The following is a 23,560-nucleotide window of genomic DNA, read 5'->3' on the forward strand; positions in this document are numbered from 1 at the left end:
TTGTTCATAGGAAAAAGCTTACGTTTCTTTCAGTCTGAAGGAACCAGTGAGGTCCCATTAATCTATAAGCATCAAATATACCAGGCTGCATTACATTCACAGGTAAGGTTTTATAGGAGAAAGGAAAGGCCAAGTATCTGTGGAGTAATCTTTTAATATTTTATCTATGTTTATAGGTTTGATGTTTATAGAGTTGTAATGACAAAACAGTCTTTGAAGAAATAGTTGTAGACTGTGGGCCTGACAATATACTAGGCACTAGAAAGAACAGAGCCAAAGCCAGTGAATTTAAATCCATAGGAGAGACACGGTTATCAAAAAATCATGAATATGCATAAGGCCACACCTGTCAAAAGTGAGACATAATGAAAAGGGAGTATGTAATAAAGGGAGACTGGGAAGGTGACATGAGACAAGCTCTGAAGGACAAGCAGGAGGCCTGAGTAGGAGAGCAAAAGCCAAGCAAAGGTGTTTGCTAAGATGGGAAAAGTAGAACATGAGGCAGAAGAAAGAGGAGCTAGACCACTCATGGCCTTGTAGAAATAAAGACTTGGGTCTCTTTTATTACCAAAGACCTGAAGGGTCTTAGGCCATTGACTATCATGGATTAGATTTTGTTTTTCAAGAAGATGGATTCTAATTTGGAGCTGGCCAGGCTTGGAAGTGCCTTGCAAGGTATCTTCAGTAGTCCAGGTGAGTTATGATGGTATAGCCGTGGGTAGTGGAATGGGAGAAAAGTAGACCTGAAAAGATCAAAATGAAAATATTTTAGGTTTCTCAGGGTAATACTGGCCCGCATAACTACCATTTAAAAAGAAATAGGAAACAGACAATGCTATGAATTTGTTCTTGTAATAATGAGTCTGAGCTGCCTTTTAAGACCTCAGAAGAGGGACGCCTGGGTGGCTGAGCATCTGCCTTTGACTCGGTGTGATCCCAGCATCCTGGGATCCAGTCCCACATTGGGCTCCCTACAGGGAGCCTGCTTCTCCCTCTGTGTCGCTCATGAATAAATAAATAAAATTAAAAAAAAAAAAAAAAACCTCAGAAGAGAGTAAAAGGGAAGTTGGATATACAGGTTTAGTATTCACAGTAAAACTGGTGTCATAAATGTCTTCTGCATATTTGAGTGTTTTACAATATAGGTAGTTAAACCGTGAACATGGAAACGTTCACTAAATATTAAGTACCTACTACAATGGTTTATCAGCTTTCTTTTTTTGCTTTTTTAAAAGATTTTATTTATTCATGAGAGACACAGGGAGAGAGAGGCAGAGACACAGGCAGAGGGAGGAGCAGGCTCCACGCAGGGAGCCCAACGTGGGACTTGATCCCGGGTCTCCAGGATCAAGCCCCAGGCCAAAGGTGGTGCTAAACTGCTGAGCCCCCCCTCCCCCCCAGAGCTGCCCCATATTAGCTTTTAAGTTGAGTTGTATTGGAAACCAGTTAGTCCTAAAGCAAAATAGAAGTTTATTTCTCACAACTCAGGAGGTAGACAGCACAAGGCATAATGCTACCACAAGGTCCTCAGGTATTCAGAACCCCTCCCTTCAGATTCCAGCTCCAAAATTACTGGGGTCAGATCCTCCTATTCATGGTTTGGGAAGTGGATAAGCTAACTTATCCATGTTCCAATCCTCAGTATGGGCCTTAAAATCTTTTTTTAAGATTTTATTTATTCATAAGAGACACAGGGAGAGAGAGGCAGAGTCACAGGCAGAGGGAGAAGCGGGCTCCATGCTGGGAGCCCGACGTGGGACTCAATCCTGGGACCCCAGGATCGCGCCCTGGGCCAAAGGCAGGTGCCAAACCACTGAGCAACTGAGGGATCCCCTTGGAGGAAATTTAAAGCTAACAGCTCAACTTTATGCCACTGACCATAACTAGTCCTAGCTGCCACTGAAGCTTGGAAAGGTACTCTATTCAAGCACCTGGCTTTTCAGGATGAACATCCTTTATTGGCTGCTCTCTGGTAAAATTTGGAGATGTAACAGAGAATAACACTAAAAGTATCAATGCCCTCCGGCCAAAGACCACCAGGAACACAATCTTAGTCTTCAGATTTATTAATTCTGAAGGTTATCTCACTAAGTTAGAAATGACAGGTTTAGGGTTTCTGCTAGGTGATTTGGGGGAAAGGTTCAAGGAAATGAAATTGGTCTGGGTTGGGTGCTCTCAGGAAGTGAAGGCAATTGTGAATGCACATCTTAATCTCATCTAGAGGGAGAGAGGAATGGGGCAGCCCAGGTGGCTCAGTGGTTTGGCCCTGCCTTCAGCCCAGGGTGTGATCCTGGAGACCCGGGATCGAGTCCCATGTTGGGCTCCATGCATGGAGCCTGCTTCTCCCTCTGCCTGTGTCTCTGCCTCTCTCTCTTTCTCCTCTCTGTGTATTCTCATGATGAATGAATAAATAAAATCTTTTAAAAAAAATAGGAGGGAGGAATGAAACATGGCTAAAAGTGCAGTTGGTCAAAAAGAGCCCTCATTCATTTTAGCAGAGAGGGGGCTGTTTAATATTTATGGTTTGCATGACGACCTTGTCTTTGTGCTTAGAGAAGGTTTTGAACTTTGTCTTCGTGACAGTCATAGTAACAGCTGACATTTATGTTCTGTGAGGTTATGTTTAAGTTGAGCATCATGGCTTAGCTGGTAGGATCAGGCCAATTCCCAGTTGTCAGGGGCCGTCTTTCTTAAAAGTGAACATGTGAATAATTACAGGTTGTGATTAATGATATTAAGGAAGTAAATGAGGGGTACTCTATAGAGAGTAATGGTTGGGGGCACCTGGGTGGCTCAGTGGTTGAGTGCCTTTGGCTTAGGTCGTGATCCCGGGGTCCTGGGATTGAATTCCACATTGGGCTCCCTGCAGGGATCCTGCTTCTCCCTCTGCCCATGTCTCTACCTCTCTCTCTCTGTGTGTCTCTCATGAATAAATAAATAAAATCTTAAAAAAAAGGGCAGCCCCAGTGGCGCAGCGGTTTGGTGCTGCCTGCAGCCTGGGGTGTAATCCTGGAGACCCGGGATCGAGTCCCATGTCGGGCTCCCTGCATGGAGCCTGCTTCTCCCTCTCCCTGTGCCTGTGTCTCTGCCTCTCTCTCTCTGTGCCTGTGAATAAATAAATAAAATCTTTAAAAAAAATCTTTAAAAAAAAAAAAAGTGGTGGTTGGGATAGAACTCTAAGGAATCTGCTGAAACCACATAAGAGGAGAATGTCAAGTGGAAAGAAGAGAGGGCCCAGTATAGCCTTGAGGAGGGCTGACATTTAGTGGCCAAGTACAAAAGGATGAAACCAACAAGGAGACTAAGGAGGTTGGCAAATCGAACTCCAATAAAAATAACAAAAAATCAAAAGAGAGAGAGAGAGACTGAGGAGGGATGGCCAGAGGAGGTTGGGGGGATATCTCAGAGTGTAAGATCTTTCCATTGTTCTGTGCAAGGTACCATGCTAAGTTTTTCTATTTGTTATTTAAGTCTCACATTCATTCAATAAATATTTTAGCACTATTTAGGGGCCAGAAATGTAATAAAGAGAAAGATAAATCCCTGCCCCTATGGTGCTTATAATCTGTTGAGGATAATAGACAATAAGTATGTACTATAAACTTAAGTAATACGTGCTCTAAAGAAAAAGAGAAGGAAGAGGCTGGAGAGTGACAGGTGGAAGACAATAGATCAGTATTACAATATGGCTTCATTGAGGAGGTAAGATATCAATAAAGGCTGAAACTATTATTTTTTAAAGATTTTATCTACTTGAGAGAGAGTGAGCATGAGCAGGGAGGAGGAGCAGAAGGAGAAGGAGAGGGATCCCTGGGTGGCGCAGCGGTTTGGCGCCTGCCTTTGGCCCAGGGCACGATCCTGGAGACCCGGGATCGAATCCCACGTCGGGCTCCCGGTGCATGGAGCCTGCTTCTCCCTCTGCCTGTGTCTCTGCCTCTCTCTCTCTCTGTGAGACTATCATAAATAAATAAAAATTTATTTAAAAAAATACATAAATAAAGATTTAAAAAAAAAAAAAAAAAGAAGGAGAAGCAGACTCCCCCACTGAGCAGGGATTCTGATGTCAGGCCCAATCCCAGAACCCTGGGATCATGACCTGAGCCAAAGGCAGGCACTTAACTGACTGAGCCACCTAGGTGCCCTAGAGACTGAAATTAAATGAGAAAGCAACGATGTGAGTATCTGGAGTAAGTGCATTCCAAGCTTAAGGAGCAACAAGGGCAAAATCCCTGAGGAAAGAATGAGTTTGAAGTGTATGAAGTAAAATATAAGGCCAGTATAGCTAGACTATGGAGAAAGATCAGGAACCAACAGGGGGCAGGTCATATAGAACCTGGTAAGCTGTACCAAGCACTCAGATTTTATTCTGAGTGTTTTGAAGATCTGATTTACATCTTACTGATGTAGGTGTGAAGAATAGACTAGAGACCGAGAATGACAACAGAACCACCAGTTAGGAGGCCACTTTGGTCGTGCAAAGGAAAGAGATGGTGGTATGCTCTGGGGCAGAGGCGGAGATAATGGACAGATTTGGGATATGTTTTAAAGTCTCAGTTGATGGCAACTCCATCTCTCTATTTGTTCAGTCTGGAAAACTCGGAGCCATCGTTTTAAAAAAATATTTTGGTCACACCTGACATCCAATTCTTTTATTTTTTTAATATTTATTTATTCATGAGAGACACACAGAGAAGCAGAGACATAGAGGGAGAAGCAGGCTTCCCATGGGAAGCCCGATGCAGGACTCAATCCCAGGGCCAGGATCATGCCCTGAGCCAAAGGCAAATGCCCAACCGCTGAGCCACCCAGGCATACCTGACATCCAATTCTTTATAAGACCTGCTGGTTCCATCTCAAACATATCCAGAAACCACTCCTTTTTCACCACCTCCAATACCCTGGTCTGCGTCACCAACACTTGCTAACGTGTCTCCCTGCTTCTGCCATTCCTCCCCGCCCTGAGCTCCTCAGTTTATTCTCATCTCAGCATCCAAAGTCATCCTTTTAAGATGTGAGTCAGGTCATGTCACTGCTCTGGTCAAAACCTTTAATGGGGATGCGTGGGTGGCTCAGGTCATGATCACTAGGTCCTGGAATAGAGTCCCATGTCAGGACCCCGGCTCAGTGGGGAGTCAGCTTTTCCCTCTCCCTCTGACTCCCCCAGCTTGTGCTCTCTCTCTCTCAAATAAATCTAAAATCATAACAAAAACCCTTGTAATGACTTTCTATTTTAGTCAAGGGTAGAAGCCAAATTCTTCAGATGACCTACAAGACCCTTCCCAATCCAGACCCCGCTTTACTTTTCTGTTCACCTCTCCAACAATCTCTTCTCACACTGGACCATCCACACTGTCCTTGCTGTTTGTTCCTCATTTTATACCAAGTACACTTCTGATATAGAGCTTTGCTCTAGCTATTCCTTCTGCCAGCAAGGCTCCTCTCCTCGAAACCCATGCAGCCAAAACTCTCACCTTCTTCAAGGTGAATTTCACTTCACTGAGGCTTCATAGTTTATACTACAACCTGCCCTCTTGGTACTTTTACCTTGACCTGTATTTTCTTTTTTCCATGGCATTCTCTCTCCTACTGGAAATGTGAGCAGAGGTCTTTATTTTATTCACTGAGCCCAAGAGCCTAGAAGAGTGTCTGGCATATACCATGTACTTAAACATGTTTTTTGAATAAAGTAGACATGGCTTGCTGATGAGGGGGAATGGAGAGAGCGAATGACCTTTCAGTTTGGGCTCAAGTAAATAAATGAAAGGTGGTTTCTTTTTTTCCCTTCAAATATTTTATTTATTTGACAGAGTGCACAAGCAGGGGGAGTGGAAGAGGTTGGAGAAGCAGGGTCTCCACTCAGCAGGGAGTGAGATGCCAGGCTGGATCCCAGGCCAGAGCAGAAGGCAGACACCCAACCACTCACCACCCAGGTGCCCCAATGATGTGATTTATTGGTGGGAAATCTGGAAGAGACACAGGGTTAAGGAATAAAAACAAGAGCTCAGTTTTGCAAATATTAATTTGAGATATTTTATTAGAGATCTGAGAGAGCATGTTCATTAAGCAGTTGGATTTGTGAGCCTGAAGCTTAGGGCAGAAATTGGTGTCAAGAGACATCCAGAGATCTTCGTCAGTTATGAATGGTATTAAAGGTCGTGAGACATAGGTGATAAGTCTAGATAGAAAAGAAAGTCAAAGAATGTGACCTAAAAAAAAAAAAGAATGTGACCTAAAACATTTAGACATAGAGAAGCCAGAAAGGAGGGAAAGGGAGCAACCACTGAAATGGAAGGGGAACCTGCAGAAAGCAGTGTCCCTGAAAAAAAAAAGAAAAGAAAGAAGTGGGAGTGAGCATCTGCATCAAATGCCACTGGGAAAATAAGATAAGGACAGAGAATTGGCCTCCTATCTGTTGACCTTGCCAAGGAAGGACTCAGGCAATGGTAGGGACAAGAGCATGATCAGTGGTTTAAGGAGTGAACGGGAGCTGAGAGAACTATGGGAGCCTCTTGCTCCCACATCTATTACGTGGTATAGTTAGACGTGAACCCAAATCTTGATTGTGGTGGTGGTTTAATGGCTGTATACATGCCAAGACTTTGATCAAAGTGTACATTTTGCCTGTCGATTTATTGCAAGTGAGTTTAGCGTGCAGCAATCATACCTCAGGACCACTGTTAACATTACCCACCACCACCTCCACAAAGGAACCCGAGCTTCACCACACTGTTGGGCTACAGCTCACCGTTTACAACTCTACGCCGGATCGCCTTGCGACATATCTCAACACCAGGCCCGTTCCTAAGCAGATGGACTGCGTCTTTCTGCTCCTAACCACTGAAAATGCAAAAGCAAACAAAACAAGCATTCCTCTTCTCCTTCGGCCTAGTCCTAAATTACTCTGTTCGGTACTCGGTGACGCAACGTCATCGAGTCACGACCCAATATTCCCAGAAAGCCCACGGCGCCGTGCTGACGTCGCTACCGCGGCGCACGCTGGCCCCGCCCAGTGGCCGCGGGCACGCCCCCGAGGTGACGCGCCGTGCGCACGTGCACCGCGCGGGACAGGCCCGGCGGCCGCGGAGTGGAGAGCCCGCCCCGTCCGGACCCCACGCTGCCGGAAGCGGAAATAGCGCCCGGCGTGCCCGGGGTACCTGTAACTGCCACCGCGATGCCGAAGGGACCTAGGCAGCAGCCGCCGGAGCCCGAGTGGATCGGGGACGGAGAGAGTACGAGCCCCACCGGTGAGGCTGATAGGCAGGGAGCCAACGGGAGAGAAAAGGGGAGAAGAGAGTGCGCGTATTTTAGAAGTGGGTCACGGGGTGTGAGAAGGACGAGGGGGGCGACTGCGCATGCGTGCAATGGTGCCCGAGGGTGGAGGATGGAGAGAAGTTAAAGGTTGAGGAGGTAGCGTGGAATGTTGTAGAGAAGTCATGCAATGGTGCCCGAGGCGGGGGGGGAGGTCGTGATGGGGGGCAAGAGTCGGCCCAGGCTGGAGCGAGTTGGGTGGCAGCGAAAGAAAGCGCCGGGCTATGGCGCACGAGTTTCAGTGGGACCGGACAAGAGGCGACGAAAAGCATATGGTGCCGCGGGAGAGGGGAGAATTGAGAAAGACCTCCTCTCTTTGTTGGACGTGTTCCCCACCACACTGTATCCACACCACAGGAACTTGTCAGCTGTGCCTCGGTGCCCTCACCCACACCCCTTCAGGAGCCAGAGGAGGGCTCCCTCTTGAGCTCCTGCGTAATACATGTCAGGCTCATCTGCAGCAAGAGCGTAGTGTAGCTACTGGGTGTTGGAATGAAGGTTAAGCTGTGTATGGAATGTTTGTTGAGTAGCTGCCTGAAATTAAGCACCATGTATACTGTGGTTAGGAGAGAGAGAAAAAATATGAAGACATCCTCCCAAATTTGAAGGCACTTCAAGGGGAGAGAAAAGGGATACAAACAGTTCTAGTGGGTACACAGTGACTAAGTTTACGAGCATTTATTGGGTGCCTGTTGTATAACTGGTGCTGTGTAGAGAACTGAGAACGTAGAGATAAAAAATAAGACTTGCCCCAAAGGGGCATGGAGTTTAGTGGAAGGGACAGCATTAATCAGAAAGTGGTTGACAGTGATGAATGTGGTTGAGAATGCCATGAGACTACAGCGGCGAGAAGCATCTACTCAGACAGATAGGGTAGGAATGTCAACAAAGCCTCCCAGAAATATGTGGTAGCTGAGTTGATTCTGGAAGAGTCAGTATGAGTTAGCCAAGGGAGGAGCATTCTAAGCAGAGGAAGAAGTATGTGCAAAGGTAAAAACTAGGTGATCCTGGCTGGTTCCAATATTGGGTGACTAATGTGATGAGGTTAGAAAGATGTTCAGGAGACAATTAATAAGGCTTTATACACTATTCCAAAGGCTTTAATCCTGAAGACATTAAGGAAGGACTTTTTTATGTGCTTAATGATTGGATCGGCTCATCCTGACAATACTGAGCAGTGGAGAAGGGCTTGAATTGGTCAAGATTAGAGACAAGATGACTGTGTAAGAGGCTCTGGCAATGATCTAAGTGAGAAGCAGTAAGAGAGTAAGCCAAGACAGTGGAGACCAAAGAGTTATTGAGGAAATGGCATTGAGCAGGTCTGCTAACTGACTGAATGAAGGAAGAAGAGCTTAAAGATGACACTCGAGTAACTCAGAGGGTAGTAGACTATTGCTTGAAATCAGAAGTGGCCGGTAGGGTGGGGAATGGGAAGTGATAAAGTCAGCTTTTGATTGCCAATTTGGGGATTTCTGGAGAACTTCTAAGAGTAGGTGGGAACAAGAGAGATCTTAGGCTACAAAGTAAAAAACCACAAGCATGTTGTTGTAACGTTGAGTGTAAAGGAGTCTGCTAGGGAGAGTATGCAGATTAAAGCCAAAGGAGGGGACGCTTGGATGGTTCAGCAGTTAAGTTCTGCTTTTGGCCCAGGGCATGATCCTGGGGTCCCGGGATCGAGTCCCACATTGGGCTCCCTGCATGGAGCCTGCTTCTCCCTCTGCCTGTGTCTCTGCCTCTCTCAATGTGTCTCTCATGAATAAAAAAATAAATCTTAAAAAAAAAAAAAAAGACTCTTTCCTCTCTCTCTGCTTCTACTCCTATACTCCCTTTCTCTAAAATTAAGAAATAAAATAAAATCTTTATTTTCAGAGAGAGAGGCAGAGACATAGGCAGAGGGAGAAGCAGGCTCCATGCAGGGAGCCTGACATGGGACTCATAACCCTGAGCCAAAGGTAGATGTTCAACCGCTGAGCCATCTGGGCATCCGTAAATAAAATCTTTGAAACAACAACAACAAAAAAGTCTTTAGGATTAAACTCTTTAGAATAGCTTATAGAACTTTTCATTACTTCTTCAACACTTCTTTTTTTTTTTTATGATAGTCACAGAGAGAGAGAGAGAGGCAGAGACACAGGCAGAGGGAGAAGCAGGCTCCATGCACTGGGAGCCCGACGTGGGATTCGATCCCGGGTCTCCAGGATCGCGCCCTGGGCCAAAGGCAGGCGCCAAACCGCTGCGCCACCCAGGCATCCCCCAACACTTCTTTTCAGCTCATTCACACTAGTCACCCAATGTGGGAATCAGATTTTGAAATGTGTTCTGGATAGAAGACACAGATTAAGCAAAAACAGACCAAGTGTGTCTGGGACTTAATCAGGGAGCAAGGAGAGGTCAGTGTCCAGAACATTAGGTGTGGGTAGAGAAACAGATACAGTAGAAAAGAGGATAGGACCCTTTAGTTTGTGAAGCCTTACATTATAGGGAGTGTCCTTTGATAACTCCAGTTTTCGGCACAGTAGATGGTCAGTAAAACATGCCTGAATAATTGATTACTATGGACTATATCAAGTTTTAGACTAAAAATACTTAATGTGAGGGGTGCCTGGCTGTCTCAGTTGGTAGAGAATGTGATTCTTGATCTCAGGATCAAGAGATCAAGCCTCACGTTGGGCATGGAGCCTCCCTAAAAAAATGAAAAGAAAAATACTAACGTGGCAGGTAGCAGAATTTGTTTATTTGTTTATTATTTTTATTATTTTATTATTATTTATTAAAATTATTTGTTTATTTTAAACTAAATGATTATCGGAGTGCTTCTGCATAGAGTTGGATAGCGGTTGGTGGATGGGGTGGTTTAGAGGGGAATATGATGGTACGTAGACCTGTACAGGAAGAGAAGTCGTGAGGCTGCTGGTGCCTCCCTTCTGATGGGGGCAGGGAGAAGAGGAGTTAGACATAGTCCCCTCCCTACCTTCAAGGAATCAGGGTTGGATAGAAAGGAGCTGGAATTTGTTCAGATTTTTTTCAAGATTTTATTTATTTATTCATGAGAGACAGAGGCAGAGACAAAGGTAGAGGGAGAAGCAGGCCCCATGCCAGAAGCCCGACGTGGGACTTGATCCCGGGTCTCCAGGATCACGCCCTGGGCTGAAGGCAGCACTAAACCACTGAGCCACCTGGGCTACCCAAGTCAGATTTTATATAAGATTTCCCACTTTGTTCCATGGGAATGCAAGCTAAACAGTATGACAGGTCACTCTCTGGGATGAAAGATGAACGTACCAACAGTTAAGTACAATGCAGTGTGATTTATGCTAGAATGTTAATTTGAGCAGCGCAGGTAGAGCAGAGGTCCAGGTATTCATTTACTTACCAGACCACTCTGATTACACGGTCTGTGCTTTTCACCAATGACATTTGGGAAACTGAATGTGTGGTATCTCTGTCGTACTTTTCCCTCATGGGTGGCAGGGGTGGGGAGAGGGCTTTTTTAGTGTATCCTGAGCTGATAGTGGTACCACTAGCACAGCTAATTTTGCTAAGCTAAAAATACAGTAGTCATTGGGGGCACCTGGCTGGCTTAGTCAGTGGAGCATAGGACTCTTGATCTCTGTGTTGGGGGTGAGTCTCACGTTGAGTATATGATCACCAAAATATAAAATCTTAAAAGCAAAACAAAAAACCAAACCGAGAAACAATAGGAATCATCTCTGAATACTCTGACTACTTACTTCCCATTCCCACTTTTGTCTTCACCTTGTGAATTCTACTTCTCCCTTCCACTGCTACCAGGGCACCATTGTCTTTTGTGGGACAGTACAAATGCCTGGGGAATGATAGAAAATAGTAAAATAGACTGGAGCCACTGAGAGCTTTGCAGGGGTGGTCATGCTGTTTTGGGATTTGTAGATAAGCATTCACAATGTCTGTTTAACCTTTTAGACAAAGTGGTGAAGAAGGGGAAGAAGGACAAAAAGACCAAAAAGACGGTGAGAAAATGAGGGTTGTCGGTAAGAAATGACCATGGATATTTCCAACCAAAATATGGCCATGTGGAGGAGGTGGGGGCTCTGGAGAGGAAGGAAGGTGAGGGTGGACTGGAGGGTCAGTGGGCCTATGTGTGAGGGGGCTGGTCTCAGAGCCACATTTACCTGTATTTTACCTCCCTTTACAGTTCTTTGAGGAGCTGGCTATAGAAGATAAACAGGCTGGGGAAGAAGAGAAGGTGCTTAAGGAGAAGGAGCAACAGCAACAGCAGGTTCAAGTGTCAGGGGGTCCGCCAACCCTGTCCAGCTTACATTGTTTCACTCAGCTTATGGGGAACTCTCTGGGGCAGAGATGCAGCAAGGGCCTGGGCTTCATTGTCTTACTCTCTTTTCCTTTCAGCAGCAAAAAAAGAAACGAGACACCCGAAAAGGCCGAAGGAAGAAGGATGTGGATGATGATGGAGAAGAAAAGGAGCTCATGGAGCGTCTTAAGAAGCTCTCTGTGCCAGCCAGTGATGAGGAGGATGAGGGTAAATGACCTGAGGGGAAATGGGTTCCCAAAATTCCTGAGTCATGAATAGTAAAGTGCCTTGTTCCTTGATCTTTGAGTTGGATTAGATGGAGGAACCAGACATTATAACCATTTCCAACCTCATCTTCTCCCTTTGTTATTTCAGTCCCTGCCCCCATACCCCGAGGAGGGAAGAAAACTAAGGTAAGCCATCTGTGTGGTAAACAGAGACCCCAGGGTTGCAACCTTGACCATTCCACTGACTTCTCTGGCCATTCTATTCTCTAGGGTGGTAATGTTTTTGCAGCCCTGATTCAGGATCACAGTGAGGATGAGGAGGAAGAAGAAAAACATCCTCCTAAACCTGCCAAGCTAGAGAAGAATCGGATCAATAAGGTGAAAGTGGCAGCCCTGCTGGTCACTCCCATCCCATGTAGCACCTTCTGGCCATGGTGTGGTAATTCCCTTGCTTTTTTTCCTCCTTTTTTTTCTTTCTTAAATTTGTAAATTTAAAAAAGATCTTAAAAGATATGTAAGTAATCTCTACATCTAAGTGGGGCTTGCACTCACAAACCTGAGATCAAGGTTTGCACTCCACTAACTGAGGAGGCCAGGTGCCTCTTCTTCTGCTTTTAAACTAATTCCAGGGGCACGTGGGTGATTCAGTTGGGTAAACAGCCAACTCTTAATCTCAGCTTGGGTCATGAGTTCAAGCCCCTCATTGGGTTCCACACTGGGCATGAAGCCTGCCTAAAAATGAGTAAATAAACTAGTTTCTAGATCTGTCTTATTTACACTATCAAATCAGCTTTGTGATATCTGTTCTCATCATTCAGAAGTTTGTAATGATTCTGTGGGCTTTAGACTTAAAATCTGAAACAAAGGATCTTTGCTCTTCCTCTTGTACCCTTCTGCAAGGGAATTCTTGCAGAATTGGAATTGGAATTCTTCTTTGTGTGAACAGGCTTGTTCACTTCTCAGCATTCTTTTTTATGTCTCTTGAAGCATTTTTTTTTTTCTGGAGGCTGTTTTGTTTTAAGTAATCTTTACATCCAACTTGGGGCTCGGACTTAAAACCCTAAGATCAGGGTGCCTGGGTGGCTCAGCAGTTGAGGGTGATCCCGGAGTCACATGATCCTGGAGTCCCAGGATCGAGTCCTACATCGGGCTCCTTGCATGGAGCCGGCTTCTCTCTCTGCCTGTGTCTCTGCCTCTCTCTCTTTGTCTCTCATGAATAAATAAAGTGTTAAAAAAAACAAACAAACACATAAACAGAAACCTGGGATCAGTCGCATGCTCCATCAGGTAAGGCAGCCAGTTGCCCTGGAGCCATTTTTTGTTCTTACACTATGTCATCTTCCCTCTTTAGAATGTCTTTTTCAAGCTTATATCCATTATCTGTTCTCAAGATTTGCCCTCTCTTAGGAAGCCTTGCAGTGCTAGTGCCACCCACCCACATTGCTCACTTTCCTGACTCAGTCCCTTAGCTTTGCTAACATCATTTACTAATTTCTTCACTGTTTCATTTCAAGCTGGAAGCTAGGATTTTCCTAGATCTTTTTTCCTGAGTAGGACTTGGTAATACTTAATTTCTAGTTCTAGTCTCCCTAGAAATGCTTAGTAAACAACAAAGTAGTGAATTAACTTTGTATATGTGTGTGTGTGTGTATGTTTGTGCGTGTGTTCTCCAGGCTGTATCCGAGGAACAGCAGCCTGGGCTGAAGGGCAGAAAGGGAAAGGAAGAGAAATCAAAGGGGAAGGCCAAGGTATTGGCAGGTATTGGCAGGAGGAGGTGCTGGGGCTCAGGAATTAGAAAATTTCATCAGACCTGCTGTCTTCCCTGTTAGCCTCATAATAAATTTGCTGCTCTGGACAATGAAGAGGAGGAGGATGAAGAAGAAATAACAAAAGAAAAGGAGCCACCCAGACAAGGGAAGGAGAAGGCCAAGAAGGCAGAGCAGGTGTATATTTTGGTGTTTGGGGAAGCAGGAGTTCTGTAAAGGGCCACAGAATAATTTATGGTTTTGGGGACCACATGCAATCTCTAATACGTATCCTTTTATTTTAAAATGATTCTTTGAAAGTATAAAACCATTCTTAGCTCGTGGACCATATAAAAATAGGCATCAAACAATGGAATATTACTCAGCCATTAGAAACGACAAATACCCACCATTTGCTTTGACATGGATGGAACTGGAGGGTATTATGCTGAGTGAACTAAATCAGTCAGAGAAGAACAACATTATATGGTCTCATTCATTTGGGGAATATAAAAAATAGTGAAAGGGAATAAAGGGGAAAGGAGAAAAAATGAGTGGGAAATATCAGAGAGGGTGACAGAATTTGAAAGACTCCTAACTCTGGGAAACGAACTAGGGGTGGTGGAAGGGGAGGTGGGCGGGGGGTGGGGATGACTGGGTGATGGGCACTGAGGTGGGCACTTGACGGGATGAGCACTGGGTGTTATTCTATATGTTGGCAAATTGAACACCAATAAAAAATAAATTTATAAAAAGGCATCAAGTGAAATCTGGCCCATGGCCCATTCACCTCCTGATTCAGAGAGGAAAGGACCCTGGTGTAAGCCTCAGATGATCTGGGTTCTGGCTCTGTCAGTCACCAGCAGTGTGACTTTTTCACCTCGAGGCTTATTATCTGTAAGATCTAATGCTCTCTGAGGTCCCTGCACCTCTAGCACTTTCTAATTCTGGATTCAGTTAGGTTTCTCAGTGCTCTGAGTGTTTCTGGACTTTTTTTTTTTTTTTTTTGCATGTTAGCATATAAGCCACAGAAACTCACTGATACATGAAGAAAACCTGTTTCATTTATTCCCCCCTCCCCTAGTGGTATAGGTAGTTAATTTGTAGATATGTATAATTGTTATATTTTATACATACTTGTTTATACTATTTGTCATATACCATTGCTGGCAGCAGAAGTGGCTGAAGGACTCCAGGGAGCCCAGGGGTTAGTGTGTGAGAGAGAGAGGACCCAACAAGATATTTCAGGACTCTGGGTGGAGAAGGGATGAGCTATGTGCCTGGATGAATGACATGAAATCTGAGTTCTAGAAGGGATCTTTTGTTTTTCATCACCGCCTGGTTCTCACAGTGTTCAGAGGAAGAAGGAGAAGATGAAGAGGAGGAAGGGGAGTCTAAGGCTGATGATCCTTATGCTCACCTTAGCAAAAAGGAGAAGAAGAAGCTAAAGAAACAGGTAAGACCTTGGTCAAAGTTAGGAACATTTGATTTTTTTAATATTAAAAAAAAAAAAAATTCCGGTGAGGGGGTTGGTGCATCTGGCTGGCTCAGTCTTGGCATGTGACTCTTGATCTTGGGGTTGTAACTTCAAGCCCCACATTGGTTACTTAAAGTCTTTCACGTGATGTGATGAGCACTGGGTGTCATGCTATATGTTCGGAAATTTAAAAAATAAATTTTTTTTAAAGATTTCATTTATTTATTTGTGAGAGATACACAGAGAGAGGCAGAGATACAGGCAGAGGGAGAAGCAGGCTCCCTCCAGGAAGCCTGTTATGGGACTCGATCCCAGGACCCTGGGATCACGACCCGAGCCAAAGGCAGCCGCTCAACCACTGAGCCATCCAGGTGCTCCAAAAAATAAAATCTTTAAAATTTTTTTTTCAGCTAAGGGACATCTGAATTTGGAGGGCAAGAAAGAGAGCTTTGGGGGACACTACAAGAAAAACAATTAAAATAAGGAAAGAATCCATCCTTCCTTCCTTCCTTCCTTCCTTCTCAAATACATAAATAAAGAGAGTGAGAGAACAGAGAGAGGAAGGGAGCCTGATGTGGGTCTGGATCATAACCCAGAGATCATAATCTGAGCCGAAGGCAGGTGCTTAACAGACCAAGCCACCCAGGCGCCCTGTTAACTTTTTCTTGCTGTCTATTGATAAATGGCTCTGTTTGTGACAGGTAATTGACAGACAGTGACTTCATATGTGGCTTTTGCTTCCTTCTCAGATGGAGTATGAGCGCCAGGTGGCTTCATTAAAAGCAGCCAATGCTGCTGAAAATGATTTCTCTGTGTCCCAAGCGGAGGTGTCCTCCCGCCAAGCCATGTTAGAAAATGCATCTGACATTAAGGTAAGGTCTGAGGGGCCCCTCCCAACCATTTTGCTCAGGGAAGCACCACCTTTTCCTGAGGTGGCCGTGGCAGCCAAGAAAGTAAACTGTGAGTGGTTTAGTCCACTGGAAGACAGCTTGGAGGCGCATTCCATACCTTGAGTTCTGTCAGCTTCAGTGAGAAAGTAGGAAAACCAACAGAAGTAGAGGGATCCACCCTTGGAGGTGAAGTAAAATGGGCTAGACTGGCTTAGAATTTGGGAGATGCCAATTCAAAGCAGTGAACAGGAAGGAGACCAGTATGGTAAGAGGAGCGTCATGCTGGAGCTGTCTGTCAGAAGCTTCCCAGCACTTAGGAAGTTATGGCTCTTGTGTACTTGTTCCTTCCCTCTGCTTCCCTGATGACTGCAGCTGGAGAAGTTCAGCATCTCGGCCCATGGCAAGGAGTTATTTGTCAACGCAGACCTATACATTGTAGCCGGCCGCCGCTACGGACTAGTGGGACCCAATGGGTGAGGAGAGGGCTGAAGCTATAAAGGGGAAGGAGCTGGAAGGAAAAGAAGAGATTTCTCAGGGGTGTCCTGGTCCCAATAGTTCTCATTCCCCAGGAAGGGCAAGACCACTCTCCTCAAGCATATCTCCAACCGAGCCTTGAGCATCCCTCCCAACATCGACGTGCTGCTGTGTGAGCAGGGTGAGGCCAGTGGTGGGATGGGTTTGTGGGGTCTGAGGGGTGGGCAGTGGGGGTAGAAGAGTCGACTGACAGTAGAAGAAATTGTGGTTATGGAGTGAGAAACGTTTGGGCAGGGGGCAGGGATTGGGGACTGAGAGATGGGTGCCAACGAGAGGAGATATAGAGAATATTTTATGTGAAACAAGTACAAAGAGTTGGGCAAGGCCAGGCAAACCAGAAGTAGAGCTGAAGGAAAGAAGGAATGGGAGTCTTGGCTCTCTAGGCGACCTGTCTGTCCTTGCCTTCCCCTCAGAGGTGGTAGCAGATGAGACGCCGGCCGTGCAGGCTGTTCTTCGAGCTGATACCAAGCGACTGAAGCTGCTGGAAGAGGAGCGTCGGCTCCAGAGGCAGCTGGAGCAGGGAGATGACACAGCTGCTGAGAGGCTAGAGAAGGTAGAGGAGATGGCGCAGGGGACATGGGCTGAGACTTGGGAGTTCCTAGAACCTCTAGACATGTGTCCTCTTCTCCCTCCTCCAGGTATATGAAGAATTGCGGGCGACCGGGGCAGCAGCTGCAGAGGCCAAAGCCCGGCGGATCTTGGCCGGTCTGGGCTTCGACCCTGAAATGCAGAATCGGCCCACACAGAAGTTCTCGGGGGGCTGGCGCATGCGTGTCTCCCTGGCCAGGTGGGCAACCCACATCACCACCCTCCTCTTTCCAGCCTCCATCTACTGGGAGGCTTTCCCTTCTCCATGTTTTAGGGCCAGTAGGGAGTTGCAAGGCTTCCTGCTTTCTTCTGTATCATCTGCATTGTCAAACTCAAGATCTTTCCTCCCTACCTGGTGGTATATTTTCATCGACATGTCCTGCATAGGAGCTTCTCTGAGGAGAGATTGGAAAGGAGTGTTCATGGTCTCTTACCAGAGGCTTCTGTGGGGTTTTCTGAGCAAGGATCTTGCTAGCCCCGATCCTATATTTTGCTGCCCCACCCTCTAGGGCGCTGTTCATGGAACCGACGCTGCTGATGTTGGATGAGCCCACTAACCACCTGGACCTCAATGCTGTCATCTGGCTCAATAAGTACATCACCCTTGATTACAGTTTTGACATCATGGGTTCCCATTCTGTCTTTACGATCTAGCCCTTTCTCTCTTCCTCCCTTTTTTTTTGTTGTCGGTCTGCTTCTCTGACCTAACCCTAACCTGACCATTGTGATATGTTCACACTCTTTTCTAAAACCCAGCTACCTCCAGGGCTGGCGGAAGACATTGCTCATCGTCTCCCATGACCAGGGCTTCCTGGATGATGTCTGCACCGATATTATCCATCTTGATGCCCAGCGGCTCCATTACTATCGGGGCAATTACAGTAAGTGAGATCATCTGTAGGGGGAAGAAAGCAAAGGCCTTCGAGAAAAGGCCTTACTTAGAGGGAAGACTGGTAGGGATGCAGTGATGTTAAATCTCCGGAGTCTAGGCAGTGATGCTCACCTCTGTCCTCACTGGTCCTGGTTGTCCCTCTGCTGGGGAGAGAGACAACTGTTGATGCCCATCCTCCTCGTCTGCTGCAGTGACCTTCAAAAAGATGTATCAGCAGAAGCAGAAAGAACTGCTGAAGCAGTATGAGAAGCAGGAGAAAAAGCTGAAGGAGCTAAAGGCAGGTGGCAAGTCCACCAAGCAGGCGGTGAGCAGCTGGGGGTCTTCCTTTTCTGGAGGGCTTTTCTCAGTACAGAGAAAGAGGGGGCTCTTTCTGGAGGGGCACCACCCTCCATTTCAGGGACCGCTGTGAACAGTGAAGATTTCTCCTTTTCTCCTTTCTCTCCAGGAAAAGCAAACAAAGGAAGCCCTGACACGGAAGCAGCAGAAATGCCGGCGGAAAAACCAGGACGAGGACTCACAAGAGGCTCCTGAGCTGCTGAAGCGCCCCAAGGAGTACACTGTGCGCTTCACTTTCCCTAACCCTCCACCACTCAGCCCTCCTGTGTTGGGTCTGCACGGTGAGTGGCTGCAGACCCCAACAGTGCTGGGTGGAAGCGTGTGCACCCCATGTCCTCCATCCAGCATGGGATCCATTTCTTTTCTCCCAAGGCCGGGACCTTCAGGGTGACTGAAAAGAAAGTGAATCTTTTTTTTTTTTTTTTTTTTTTTTCCTGCTTCTCAGGTGCGACGTTTGGCTATGAGGGGCAGAAACCACTCTTCAAGAATCTGGATTTTGGCATTGACATGGATTCAAGGAGTGAGTTGGTGTCGAGTGCTTGGGGATGTGAAGCTGGACTGCAGGGACAATTTTGGGGACTTCTGATTACCTGTCTTCCTCCTTGCAGTCTGCATTGTGGGCCCTAACGGCGTGGGGAAGAGCACCCTGCTCCTGCTACTGACGGGCAAGCTGACACCAGTAAGTCCTGGAGCCAGGCCAGGAGAGCATGACAGCTGTGAAAAGGCGGCTGTTCACCAGATGCTAGAGTCAGGCAGCCCCCTTCTAGTGCTGAAGATTTAAATACAGAACTCACCACAGATGACTCATTTCCCTAAGAGGTGTTGTAGAAGAGAGTGCTTGTAGATCAGGTGAGGGGAGGAAAGCAGGTAGAAGAGGGGTTGGACTGGGGGTATCCCTCCCTCACATGTGCTTTGGTTATACGAGAAACTTAAGTCTGTTATAGAATGCTTAGAAATTGTGTAAGAAAATTCTAGAGGTCATTGGTTTTAATTTTGGTGCATTGCTTTCCCCTTTGGTTCTGCAAATGTAAAAAAATACATATATATATATATATATATATATATATATATATATAAATTTTTTAACAAAAATGGGCTCTCAGATTGTTTTATAGCCAGTTCTTTCAGATAATGTACATTGAGAATTTTTACATGCCAGTAATTATCCATGTACGTTCATGTTTTTGTGAATTTACTATGATTTATTTGATGTCAGTCACTTAAATTATTTTTCACTGAAGGTCGGTTGTAAATATTCTTATGGTATGTGTTCATGGATGTAGTTTTTTCTTAGGATATACTGCCTATAATCGCTCTTAGGACTTTTACAACAACATATTACCATACAGTGCTTTAGATTGGGTGTAGCCCTCTTTACTCCTTCTAGGAAAGTGTTGAGAATAGAGCCCTTTTCTTCAGACACCACATTGCTAGAGCCTCTCACAAACTGTCTCTTAATCCCCATCTGAGGCAGAATCGTGAAAAAGATGCCATTGGTGGGTCTTGTTGGGTGGGAAGGGGGTCGTCTTTGTCTGTGGTCCCTTCCCTCCTGGTTCTCAATCTGTGTTTTGTGTCTCTCCTCTTCATTCGTCTGTCATTCCCCTTTGGCTCTGTACTATTCTCCTTTCCTGGGTGTGCCTTTGTCACATTAGGGAGAACATCTGGGTTCTTTTTCTTGCATGGACTTATTCCCAGTCCAGTTCTAGTATTTGTCTCCCTTTCAGAAAAGTTGGGGTGTGGAGCAGGACACTGTCTCCCCTTTCCCTTATCTTATCACTTGCTTTTTCCTTACAGACGCGTGGAGAAATGAGAAAGAACCACCGGCTGGTAAGTTAGCTTTGGGAATTAGGGAACAAAGAGTCTGATAGAGGAAGTATGATTTTCACAGACCACCTCCCTCTCTTGGGCAGAAAATTGGCTTCTTCAACCAGCAGTATGCAGAGCAGCTGCGCATGGAGGAGACACCCACTGAGTACCTGCAGCGGGGCTTCAATCTGCCCTACCAGGATGCCCGGAAGTGCCTGGGCCGCTTTGGCCTTGAGAGTCACGCCCACACCATCCAGATCTGCAAACTCTCTGGTACCACTGTAGGGGGCTAGGGAAGATGTCCTTCTCCTTAATTTTCATCTCCAGACTGTACCTAGAGTCAGAAGAGAAGAAGAGCTAGGACTTGGGGAAACTCTGCGCACACATGTTCAGTTTACCTTCAGAAATCTAAGGCAGTCAAGTGTGATGGCCCTCCTCTTCCTTTGCTACAGGTGGGCAAAAAGCCCGGGTTGTGTTTGCTGAGCTGGCTTGTAGGGAGCCTGATGTCCTCATCTTGGTGAGTGAGCTGGACCGCAAGAGGGGCTAAAGGTGACAGTATTGGAAGGAATTGTAACGCTTGGTCATGGAATGTCTCCTCCATAGGATGAACCCACCAATAACTTGGACATCGAGTCTATTGATGCTCTTGGGGAAGCCATCAATGAATACAAGGGCGGTAAGTTGGCTCAGGATGCAGACTCCTCTTTTCCTTGGGGACCAGACTGTTGTGTCCCTTGGCCAGGGCTCCCTTCTTTCAGGCTCTGATTGCCCTCTACCTTTTTCCTGCCTGCCCTCCATTCTCTCATCTTTTTTCAAAGCTGTGATTGTCGTCAGCCACGATGCCCGACTCATCACAGAAACCAACTGCCAGCTGTGGGTGGTGGAGGAGCAGAGTGTTAGCCAGATCGATGGTGACTTCGAGGACTACAAACGAGAGGTGTTGGAGGCCCTTGGTGAAGTCATGGTCAACAGACCCCGAGAGTGAGTTTTCCTTCCTGGAAGTCTCCTGAAAAACAAGCTTGTGTGGCCTAGAAGCCCCCTTTTGTCTCCCTTTCTCCTCTTGGAAGCCTTCCTCTGGCCTGCAGCTGACCCAGCAGCTATTCAGGCACAGGAAGGCAGAGCATGGTCTTGACGTGACCAGGGTACCACTTTGATTGGTTCTTTCTCTCTGAAAGACTGTGTGTTTCAATTTTCTTCAGGTAACTGAGCTGGCCTTATCCTTGACATCCTGCCATATACACAGAGGTGACCTTCATTGTTGTGGGCTCCAACCAGCCAAGCTTAAGTAGCCAGTTATTTCGAGACTCTCTTATCACTAAGAACCCTGCCTCTGGTCCACCTGAAAGCTTCAGGCCCAGCTGGCCCCCTGGTCTTTGAGTGGTGCTCCTCTTTTCTGGTGGACTTAATGTTGACTTGCTCATACAAATAACTGCTGCATCTCAGTGCTAGAGGCACGTTCTGAGGCCTGTGCTATCACCCAGCCCAGGGTTTGGTGCCTGCAGTCACTTGTCTAGCTGGGGACTTGGGGACAGGAAAGAATGGACACTCAGCTTGAATCTCCCTTTACAAGGGGAGGAAATAAAGGAAAGGAGTTGTTGCTGCCCTATCACTGTTTGGAGATTTGTGGGAGTTGGGACTGTTCTCAGTGTTGATTTGCTCTGTTCCGTTTGCTAGCAGCATTCAGTATCCACTCTTCCCCACTAATACAGATGGCTCCACCTTGTAGTCTTAATGCATTTTAGATGGTGTTTGTTTAAGGAGTCTCCCTCCCTTCCTCCAGCCCTTCAGACAGGAAGGGAAAGGGGTTCATTCCTTTCATCTGGGACTCCTGGGCTTCTCATTGTCCAAGCTCTGCCCTGTGGTCAGGGATCGCAGTACTGATCCTCTCAGAAATTCCTAAATCAACCGTCCTGTACAAACAACACTGGGGTATAAAAAAGGAAAAGACAAAGTCTACCTCATCAATAGTCTAGCTACACAAGACTTAGAAAATGAGACATCAGCCTAAGGGTGATTTGGTTAATTGCCAATTTGTGGTACTCTAGATTCTATAAGTTGCAATTTGCTCATAGAAGGGAAAGATTATCCAGAACTTGATTATTTGACAGGATCACTTCAGGGGCCTTTTGAAAAGGAAAAATTTGAATAGTGAGAGAACAGGAAGCCATTTTTGGAATCTAGGAAAAGAGCAGATCAAAGTCTTGGAAAGAACAGACTGTTTGGGAGTTAATGAGAGAGCATAGCTGGTGTGGCCATTCCTAGAGATAGATTGCAGAGGTAGATTGGGAAAGAAACCAGTGGTGACTTGAGCTGATGATGGGGCTGTGGAAGCATATGGAGTGGACCCCATAACTTCTTGCAGGTGAGGTAACTAAATGCTGAACTAGGGTATGGGAGGGATGAGAGGGAAAGGTCAAAAGAGGTGTAGGAGTTGGAGAGAATTCTAGAGGAGAATGATCTGATGTATCCAGTTCTAGAGAGAATACAAGGCACTATTTTGGTTAAGACACTGAGTGTGGACATCTATTTATGGGAAACTATAAAAATAATGGGCTTGAAGTACAGATTTTCTACTGGAAGTGCAGGTTTGGTGTGTTAGGGAACATCTCAAATTAGGAACCATCCCTCTTAACGGAATTTTTTTTTTTTTTTAAGATTTTATTTATTTATTCATGAGACACCAAAAGATAGGCAGAGGGAGAAGCAGGCTCCATGCAGGGAGCCCCATGTGGGGCTCAATCCCCGGTTTTCAGGATCACACCCTGGGCCGAAGTCAGACTTTCAGCCACTGAACCACCCAGGCGTCCCTCTTAACGGAATTTGAGGGGGAAATAATCAGGATCTTGAACCAAGCATCTGAGTAAGATGTTCCATGTGAAGTAATTTCCACAGTTGTATGAAGTAACTCTTGTCACAGAGCAATGGGGACCAGGCTTCAGGTCTACTTACTAATGGCATGGTGTTGGTACCTTTTCCTCTTCTGTAAAATGAAGATGATAAAAAATACCTACCTTGTAGGGTTATTATTAAGGGATTAGATGTGCAATTATTTTGTGAAGTGCTTTAAATTTCTGCTTTTGTTACATGTTACACTTACACTTAAAATTTCAGTTAAATTAAAGTTTAATTGTAAATTAAAGTGTAATTAAAGTTACACTTTACACTTAAAATTTTCAGTTCACTAGTCTAGAGGATTCGTAAAATATGTAGGAATGTTATTTATAAAAGGAACACCAAAATTTTACAATTTAAGGTTTTGATCACTAATTTCACAAGTACTTCAGATGCTCCAAAACCGCTTCTGACACAAATTGTACTTTTTCATTCAATATACATAGTTAAAGGAATTATTAATCACTTAAATATGAGCAAAAGGTTGCTCCTTCTCACCCCAAAAAAAGCAGCATAAACGCAATTGAATCCAGAAAGCACAAAGAAGGTGTGCCTGGATGGCTTATCATTTGAGCCT

At 45.7% G+C, this 23,560-nt stretch overlaps 1 protein-coding gene and 1 long non-coding RNA gene across 6 annotated transcripts; one reads left to right on the forward strand and one right to left on the reverse strand.

Annotated features, from left to right (window-relative positions):
- Positions 1-136: 136 nt before the first annotated feature.
- Positions 137-6,965, reverse strand: LOC119874133. Its single transcript, XR_005367515.1, has 2 exons — positions 6,746-6,965; positions 137-743 (listed from the first exon to the last, which is right to left on the reverse strand). It is a non-coding gene; the product is annotated as an uncharacterized LOC119874133 (long non-coding RNA).
- ABCF1 (ATP binding cassette subfamily F member 1) lies at positions 184-21,823 on the forward strand. 5 transcript variants are annotated; one of them, XM_038553412.1, is made up of 26 exons: positions 184-693; positions 11,251-11,297; positions 11,483-11,566; positions 11,695-11,824; positions 11,972-12,009; positions 12,094-12,201; positions 13,497-13,571; positions 13,653-13,766; positions 14,920-15,024; positions 15,795-15,917; positions 16,308-16,408; positions 16,505-16,590; positions 16,883-17,022; positions 17,108-17,256; positions 17,567-17,650; positions 17,814-17,938; positions 18,141-18,253; positions 18,395-18,566; positions 18,731-18,805; positions 18,894-18,964; positions 20,080-20,112; positions 20,196-20,364; positions 20,544-20,608; positions 20,695-20,767; positions 20,910-21,072; positions 21,291-21,823. In XM_038553412.1, exons 1-26 carry the CDS (start codon positions 630-632, stop codon positions 21,292-21,294), a joined length of 2,511 nt encoding a protein of 836 aa, XP_038409340.1. In that variant the 5' UTR covers positions 184-629; the 3' UTR covers positions 21,295-21,823. The 5 variants fall into 5 exon arrangements, with proteins under 5 accessions (XP_038409340.1, XP_038409338.1, XP_038409337.1 ...); XM_038553409.1 differs by lacking the exon at positions 184-693 and adding an exon at positions 7,075-7,244; XM_038553411.1 differs by lacking the exon at positions 184-693 and adding an exon at positions 7,075-7,244 and having other exon boundaries at positions 11,698-11,824.
- The last annotated feature ends 1,737 nt before the right edge of the window (positions 21,824-23,560 follow it).

This window comes from Canis lupus, chromosome 12, assembly GCF_011100685.1.
Source record: "Canis lupus familiaris isolate Mischka breed German Shepherd chromosome 12, alternate assembly UU_Cfam_GSD_1.0, whole genome shotgun sequence".
In the NCBI taxonomy this organism is placed as follows: Eukaryota; Metazoa; Chordata; class Mammalia; order Carnivora; family Canidae; genus Canis; species Canis lupus.

Coding starts and splice junctions, on each gene's coding strand:
- ABCF1 (XM_038553410.1), top strand. CDS start 7,172: ATGCCGAAGGGACCTAGGCAGCAGCCGCCGGAGCCCGAGTGGATCGGG. Junction 13,767..14,919: donor AGGCCAAGAAGGCAGAGCAG/GTGTATATTTTG, acceptor TGGTTCTCACAG/TGTTCAGAGGAAGAAGGAGA. Junction 16,409..16,504: donor GGACTAGTGGGACCCAATGG/GTGAGGAGAGGG, acceptor CTCATTCCCCAG/GAAGGGCAAGACCACTCTCC.